Source organism: Euphorbia lathyris, chromosome 7 (genome assembly GCF_963576675.1).
Source record: "Euphorbia lathyris chromosome 7, ddEupLath1.1, whole genome shotgun sequence".
NCBI classification, from domain to species: Eukaryota; Viridiplantae; Streptophyta; class Magnoliopsida; order Malpighiales; family Euphorbiaceae; genus Euphorbia; species Euphorbia lathyris.
The window spans coordinates 20414653-20423163 of record NC_088916.1 but is presented as its reverse complement, the minus strand read 5'-3'; the positions used below and the strand labels follow the sequence as shown (position 1 = coordinate 20423163).

At 31.3% G+C, this 8511-nt stretch overlaps 2 protein-coding genes across 2 annotated transcripts; both read left to right on the top strand.

Moving 5' to 3' along the window:
- The first annotated feature begins 716 nt into the window (after nt 1-716).
- On the top strand, nt 717-2772 carry LOC136234715 (zinc transporter 6, chloroplastic-like). The gene is made up of 2 exons (XM_066024188.1): nt 717-1385; nt 2458-2772. Exons 1-2 carry the CDS (start codon nt 717-719, stop codon nt 2770-2772), a joined length of 984 nt encoding a protein of 327 aa, XP_065880260.1.
- A 2380-nt stretch (nt 2773-5152) lies between these two features.
- On the top strand, nt 5153-8292 carry LOC136236030 (protein NRT1/ PTR FAMILY 5.8-like). The gene is made up of 4 exons (XM_066026150.1): nt 5153-5210; nt 5299-5519; nt 6776-7263; nt 7464-8292. Exons 1-4 carry the CDS (start codon nt 5153-5155, stop codon nt 8290-8292), a joined length of 1596 nt encoding a protein of 531 aa, XP_065882222.1.
- Nucleotides 8293-8511: the final 219 nt, after the last annotated feature.

Sequence of the window (8511 nt, the reverse complement as noted above, 5' to 3'; positions counted from 1 at the left end):
CTCTCCGACGATCAACTCAGTTTTATGTGGAATTCTAGTAGATTGATAATCGTATTGAGGAAAAATGCGAACTTACCCCTCCCTTGGCTTTCTTATTTCTTTTATAAGCCTTTCTAGGTAACCGCCAAGGGCGGTTACTCTTTCTGTGCCACGTCCTCCACGTAGTCACAAACGTGGTCCTGTTTCTCTGAGTGGGTGGTTTAGTGCCTTGTTGGGATTTCGGGATGGTTAGCCCTTTCCCTTATTAGGAGCCCATTTAATCTTGAACCGTGGGCTTAAGTTTGGGATGGGCCCGTACTTATGATTCAGCTCAGTTGGTTTCACGAATCATCATAGTCATTTTCATCCCATTATGGATTTTGTAAGGTTTTTACCTTTCTCGTTTCTTGTTGTACTTGCTGTTTTCGTATCTAATGAATGTATATGCATTTTCATCAAAAAAAAATAATAAAATAATAAAAAAGTTGTATTAAAAACTAAAGCTCACAAATAATATGAAATAAAAAATTTAATTAAATTTGATAATTATTTTGTAATAGAAGGGAGTAAAATTTATCTTTATCATTTTAATGCAAGCTTTCAAAATTAAATGATGTCTAAAATTTCTCTTTATTTTATGAGAAAAAGGACTTCATCGTACGGAACTCACAAGTCAAACTCTGGTAATACCTAAAAGACAGTCTTCTTCTTCTCCCATCTTTGTCATTTCATTTTCCATGGCTCCGGCAACATCTTGCGTCGTCGACGCTGCTCGGGCCGCCAGCTGCCGTGACAGTAACGCCGCAGCTCATCTGAAACTAATCTCACTCTTCATTATCTTCTTCACAAGCATAATCGGTATTTCCTCTCCTGTGATTCTCGCTCGCTATTTCCACGGAAAACCTCTATACGAGAAGGCGATTCTTCTAATCAAATGCTTCGCCGCCGGAGTAATTCTATCCACCTCTTTAGTCCACGTACTCCCGGACGCCTACGACTCTCTCGCCGATTGTCACGTGGCGTCGATGCATCCATGGAAGGACTTCCCTTTCGCTGGATTGGTTACCTTAATCGGAGCTTTGCTTGCTCTGTTTGTTGATATAACGGCGAGCGCTCACGTGGAGCATAGCCACGGCGGCGGAATTGAAAAAGAGAGTGTGAAATATAGTCAGGTGGAGATGCAGGAGGAAATGGCGGTGAAGGAGGGAGGAGAAGAGGAGCATTTGATGAAGGTAAAACAGAAATTGGTGTCGCAAGTATTGGAGATCGGAATAATATTTCATTCGGTGATAATCGGAGTAACGATGGGAATGTCTCAGAATCAGTGCACCATTAGACCTCTTGTTGCTGCTCTTGCTTTTCATCAGATCTTTGAAGGGATGGGCCTTGGCGGTTGCATTGCTCAGGTTATTATTTTTATTATTTAATGCTTTTTATTAGAAATATAAATTCATCAATTTTTTTTTTTAAATAATGAAATATATATTAAACTTTATAATGTATATTGTTATTTATTAAAACATAATATTCTAGTTAAAGTTTCAAAAGCCAATTTTTTTTTTTTTTTTGTCATTTTTCTTGATTAAATCTTATTTGACGTGTAAGTTGTGAATTGTAATAAAAAAAACTAATAATAATTAATGAATATATATATATAGTTTTAAAAAAAAATATATATAATAAAAATATAATAAAATATAGTATATAGTAATTAAAAAATAATCGAGTACGTTGACGAGCTTTCAGGCTGAATTTAAGGAAGTTCAAGCTCAGACTTGTTAGTGTTCAAATTGATTGAAAACTCGAACCAGCTAAATTCGAATAATTTACAAACTATCAAAACTCATTAACACCTATATCTATCAATATATATATATATTTCGTTTGTCTATTTTCAAAGTTGTATCAAATTTCAAATAGCAAGTTAAGTGGAGATGCATTGTTGCAAGTAAGTACATCTCAAGGCCCCTTTTCTGTTAATAATATTGCTTCCTAGCTCTATTATGGAAGTTCCATAAATACATCTGATTTTCTATTTTTTAACAAAAAGATGGATTCTATAAATGATAAATGATAACTAAATTCTTATCCTACTAACTAATTGTAGGGATAAGAGTCAAATTTACCCAAATCTTATTAGAGAAATTTAATTTTACCCTCACAGAATAGTCCATTTTTGCCTCTGGTAGAAACTTTATTACCTAGTTTAATTTATCCATTTCTAGGTAAATACATATCAAAATTTCATTAGCGACAAAATACCATAGATTAGAGTAAAATTACTAGGGTTTCTACTATGGGGAAAAATTTATCTATTTTTTATAATAAAAGTAAAATTAAGCTGCCCCAATAATTTTAGAAGTAAAATTAACCTTGTATGGGTAAAAAAACTTGGCCGCTAATAAATTTATAGGGAGACTAATAAAAGACTTTAGTTGAGATTACTTATTCTAATGCACATTTTGTGGTTATTTACAGGCAGGCTTTAGCTTCAGCACAGTGGCATACATGGTTTTTATGTTTTCAGTGACAACTCCAATGGGGATAATGTTAGGGATGATCATATTTTCGTTATCCGGATACGACGATAGTAACCCCAAAGCGTTGATTATGGAAGGATTATTGGGATCCCTATCTTCAGGGATACTGATATACATGGGTCTTGTTGATCTTATAGCTGTTGATTTTTTTCATAACAAGTTAATGTCTTCTGCTTCTTGGTTGAAGAAGCTATCTTTTCTTGTTTTATGTCTTGGCTCTACTGCTATGTCAATTCTTGCCCTCTGGGCTTGAACTTACTTCTTTTGTATCTTAGACTCAGTTAATGAAAATGACCAATTCTGCTTACAAATTTTTGTATTTGTAACGGAATACCGTTACAAACAGTTTAATTAAATTTAAGTTTACTGGACGATTTGTAACGCGTGTAGTATACACGCATTACAAATAAACCTTTTGTACCGAGTATATAATGTCCTCCCTACCAATATATATATATATATAATGTCTGTTACAAATACTTGGTTACTTGTATAATTATATATGTATGTAATGTAAGAACCAATCAAATTTAAAGCATAACTTGTAGCCAAAGGTTTTTATGAATGACCGTGCATCGAATTTACAGAAACCTTTCATCGAGAACCGAATACTTTTCAGTTAATTCTCAACTTATCGGTTCTTTATAATTTGAATATTGTTCTGTTGGATGTTTTTAATGTGTTTTTTTAATGGTGATTTGAAATAAGATATTTATATGATACAATTTATAGGGTTTATTGATCTGGCTCAATACTACTATGTATGTAAACTTTACAAATCTCTTTATGGTCAAAAATAATCTTTGTGCATGTAACGTGAGAAATTAACTTCAAAGTTATTCTATCAAAAAAAAAAAACTTCAAAGTTGATCTCCTTTGGTTTTATGGGCTTGAGAAACGGATAACTTTTTAATCAGGATTGACAAATTATTTATAAGTCGTAAACTTTTAAACGTTTTTGTTTAAATGTCAAATATGTCGGGTTTTTTAAAACTTTTTTTTTCCATATAAGTGAGTAACTGGAAATTTGACAAAACCAAAAATAAAGTTATAATATTTTGATATTTTAAGATTTAAAATCATATAATAATAAAATATATAAAAAATGATTTTAATAAATGTAAATAAAAATTAAAATATAACTTTTCATGTAATTTCCTCTAACTTTTTATAATATCTTTCTCATTTAGATGACATTTGTTCTTCTTCCTTTTTCTTCTTTTGTTTCCCTTGTTGCATTTTCATATAATCATCTTATCTTCTCGATGTTTTTCTCGTTTCAGACCGTTTACTAATTTAGTAAGTTCACAATCATTTTATTTAATAGGAAAACTCATTTGAATTAAAATATTAAATTAAAACAACTCCTATTTTATGGGTAAGACTTACCGTTTGTATTAAATTGTGTTAATTATGAAGTACAAGGTGGTGATGTACGTCAACACATTTTAGCAGATTATGTGATATTGAATGAAAAGAAGTATTAAGATAATCTTTTTATAATTGGAAAGTACATTCGGAGAATCTCATGATGTGATGTGTTAGTCAAAACAGAGTAAAAACCCTCATCTGATCTGATAAATCGACAAGTGTCCCTTGAAACAAGTAATGGACCTATCAAAGCCAATTGATCTAAAAAAGCTCTGCTCTGATGTCGACATTTTACTCTCCTTTTCGGAAGTAGTGGATTTATGTTTATCATTTCTCGTTTCTGTTAGAATTCCATTTTTTAATTGTGTCAGCATAGTGCTTGAGTCATTGTCTCATTATTCATATAACAACAATAAACCACATGAAATTAAATGTTGTTTTAACAAAAATAATAATAATAAAGAATCTAAGAACACATTTAGTTTTAATATATGAAATAGTATAAATTTAACGTTTTATTGTACATTATTGAAAAGCAGAAAAAATTGGCTTTATCCATATTTAATCACAATTTTTTTTATCAAATTATGTAAAATATTTACTGTGTTATTAATGTAGCTACAAAAAAAAAAACCAATAGAAAAATCTACGAAATTGTTTCAACTTATCGACAAACTTGTTTTGAAATGTACTTTTAACAAAAATGGATAAAGAATCCAGCGTTTTAGAAGAAATGAAGATTTAGCGTTAAAGTATAAAATACTGTAAATTTAATCTTAATGTTTCTAAGCAAGTTTAATTTTGGACACATGTTATCAAAAATTGGAAAAAACTGGTTTTATTGGTATTTAACTATCACTTCGGACCTTCCAAATATCAATTATGTCTAAGATCTTTAGTGTATTACTAATAAAATTATAAAAAATTTGTTACAATGTTAAAATTTAAATTTGCTTAATCATAAATTTCTTCATCAAACTGTCTAAAATATTTACTGTGTTATTAATGTAGTTAGAAAAAAAAATATACGAAACTACTTGGAAACATTAGGATTAAATTTATACTTTCATATGTTAGGGTTAAATTTGGCTCTTATCCAAAATAAGAAAGAAGAAAGTAGAATTAAAATGATTAATTAATCAATTGTAATATATTTTAATTGGAAGATAATTAATATGACTCTTCATCTCTTGATCTGTAGCTCATTAACGCTCTCTCTCCCTCTCTAGCTTCTATATTCTGCTGAGCTCTCTTCATTCAAGATGGCTGCAGTGTCTGAAAGAATAAATAGAATCAACAATTCATGTGTTCTTCTGATGGGTACTTTAATTACTACTAGATTTATTAAATTTGTTTTTGGTTAGTTTAATGATATGATTAACAATGTTGTTTTTGTTGTAATGAACAGTGTTAGCAGGTATAGAAAGATTTGCATTCAAAGGGGTTGCATCTAATATGGTAACATACCTTACAGAAGTAGTTAAAATGAGCAATTCAGCAGCAGCAAAGACTGCTAATACTTGGTGTGGTTTTACTTTCATTTTACCACTTTTTGTTGCTTCCATTGCTGATTCTTGTGGAGATAATAAGTATCCAACTATTATGGCCTCTTCTTTCCTCTATCTTATGGTCAGTCACTCTATTTCAACATTTTATCTTTTATGGATATTGTTTGTTACTAATTAATATGACTTCATTCCCTAACTTATAATTTATTCACCACAATCCAAATATGCAAAGTTAATATGCAGATGGTTACTGAAGTTTGAAAGTTTGTTTTGATAAAGTTACTCAATTTTTGTTTTATTTCAATAAAATTATTCGGACAATTTCAGATATAAAGAATCGGCTAAATAGTGATGTAACATTGACATTTGACTTTTATGTAATACATGGAAGCCACGTGATAATAAAAATAATAATTATATTTGTTATTTACTTGATTCAAATGTTTAGTTGTAACATTGCATAGACGTGGTTGCCATATGACTTCGTGTTATTAGTGCTGGTGTTCTTTAAAATGTGGTTACCATGTGATTTTTACAAATCTGTTGGAATGACTTTATTGAAATAAAAAAGCAAAGTTTAATGAGTTTATATGAAACAAAATGAGGTTTTTTTTTACTGACTCCACACTTCAGTAACCATTAGTGCAATTAACTCATACATGCCCTTGCCATAATACCATAGCAAGGGAGAGTCGACTAGAGCCTCATCGTTTTCAGGGGGGAGGCTAATCCGACACTTATGTCAACTACAATATATAAATATTGAGATCTCAATTGTTAAAAAATATACATGTAAATAATTATTATCTCATACCCGAATTCAATAGTAATCAAAAGAATTTTATAAGAAAAAATGGAATTAAAAATCGACAATAGTACATACTGTCCTTTTTTTATTGCTCTAAATCACTCACTTTTAGGTTAAATTACGATAATATTTTTTGACGGAATATCTACGTTTGTAAACTATAAACCATTACCTTAACAATAATAGGTGCTATTTGATTCATTTTCTATAAATTATCCCAAATGCTTTATCTTTATTTAGTTTTTTATTTTATTAAGTCAATAATTATTTGAATTTTTATATTTATTATTAAAAATAATAATGGAGCCGTCTTCTTCATATATATATATATATATATATATATATATATATAGTAATAATTTGATGGATTATTCAAATATGTTTTACTAAGAAATTTTGGTATACGCCGGACATATAGATGACGTGGTACGCTGAATTAATAATTTGATGAGACATGTCACATATTTTAGAGTTTAGGGTTTGCAAATTATGATTTAGGGTTTATAAATTAGGTTTTAGGATTTACTTTTGTTCTAAATCTAAAATGTCTGCTTTTGGTGCTGATTCAGGGACTATTGGCGTTGAGTTGGACAGCATTGACATGGGCATGGTATCCAGCCAATAACATTCTAAGCTCAACATTCCTGTTTTCATCTCTCTGCCTGATTTCATTAGGGCAAGGAATATATAACCCTTCTCTACAAGCCTTGGGAGCAGATCAAATTCACACAGAACACGAACTCCCCTGCTCAACCAATGAAAAAAATTTGAACACTAGTTCAAAGAGTTTCTTCTTTCAATGGTGGTATTTTTCTGTTTGTGCTGGAAGCCTATTAGGTGTTATTGTAATGTCCTATATCCAAGATACATTTGGCTGGGTTCTTGGTTTTTCTATCCCAACTTTAGCAATGCTTTTCTCAATTTCACTCTTCTGGTGTTGTAGCAGCAAAAATTATGACCCCAAAATCGAATTAAGGGATGTATTTCGCATAATTAAGGACTCCGCTTCAAGAATAATCACCTTAAGAAATGACAAATCTCCTGTTTCTGAGATAGAGTAAGTGTTCGAGTTGGAGTTGGAGTTCTTTCTATTGGAGATAATTATTGTTAATTATCTCTTTACCTATCAGATAACTATTAGGCTTGTTTAGAGTTATTTATCTGTTAGTATTTCAGGATAGGTAAAGAGATAATTAACAATAATTATCTCCAACACTTTGGTGCTATTACTGATGATATATTGTTTCGTTTTTACAGGCTTGAAGCGAAACCACTTTGTTATGAGAATCATCATCATGTAGACAATGTCCAGAGTATGAATAATGTAGATATGCATCATCTAGAAAATGTTAAAGTAGTAGTACGGCTTGTTCCTATATGGACAATGCTACTTATGTTTTCTGTAATATTCCAGCAGCCTGCTACTTTCTTTACGAAACAAGGCGTAACGATGCGGAGAAACATCGGTAGCAGCTTCATGATTCCCCCAGCAACATTACAAAGTGCAATTACACTTTCTATAATCCTCCTCATGCCTTTATATGATTCAATTTTCATACCAATTGTAAGGATAATCACAGGGAACAAAAATGGAATCAATGTGATGCAAAGAATTGGGATAGGAATGCTCCTATCCATAGTAGCTATGATAATTTCTGCATTGGTTGAACAGAAACGGCTCGAGATCAACCGAAAAACGCCTCATGTCGAAACGGTACCATTGAGCATATTGTGGCTGCTGCCTCAGTATATTCTGCTAGGGCTTTCAGATGTTTTTACAGTTGTTGGTATGCAAGAGTTTTTTTACAGTGAAGTTCCTGTAAGAATGAAGACTATGGGAATTGCATTGTATACAAGTGTATTTGGAGTTGGGAGTTTCTTGAGTGCTTTACTGATATCTCTAGTTGAAGTTTTTAGTAGTTCAAGAGGAGGAGAGAGTTGGTTCATTGATGATATGAGCAAAGCCCGTCTTGACAAATACTATTGGCTCTTAGCCTTTTTTAGTGCATTGAGCATGCTCTTTTATATCATCTTGTGTAAGTTTTTTATGAGTACAAGTGATTTGGATGAGGAGGATTGTAAGTGATCAATACCTTATTATGGAACTTGTATGCAATCTTTTGGTGTTTATAAATAAAATTAGAGACTCAAGCTTGATAATCCTTTTTAAAAGATTGAGTTATGTTGTGCGGATTGAGCGAAAGATAAATAAACGAAAAATGAAATACAGATTTTGCGTGGTTCACCAACGTTATGTTGGCTAGTCCATGGGTAGAAGGAGAATAGCTTTTATCAAGGAGGCGGA

Excerpts from the sequence above, each read along its gene's own strand:
- LOC136236030 (XM_066026150.1), top strand. The coding sequence starts at position 5,153 with ATGGCTGCAGTGTCTGAAAGAATAAATAGAATCAACAATTCATGTGTT. Across the intron at positions 5,520-6,775 it reads CTTCTTTCCTCTATCTTATG|GGACTATTGGCGTTGAGTTG; the intron begins GTCAGTCACTCT and ends GTGCTGATTCAG. Across the intron at positions 7,264-7,463 it reads TCTCCTGTTTCTGAGATAGA|GCTTGAAGCGAAACCACTTT; the intron begins GTAAGTGTTCGA and ends TCGTTTTTACAG.
- LOC136234715 (XM_066024188.1), top strand. The coding sequence starts at position 717 with ATGGCTCCGGCAACATCTTGCGTCGTCGACGCTGCTCGGGCCGCCAGC. Across the intron at positions 1,386-2,457 it reads TTGGCGGTTGCATTGCTCAG|GCAGGCTTTAGCTTCAGCAC; the intron begins GTTATTATTTTT and ends GGTTATTTACAG.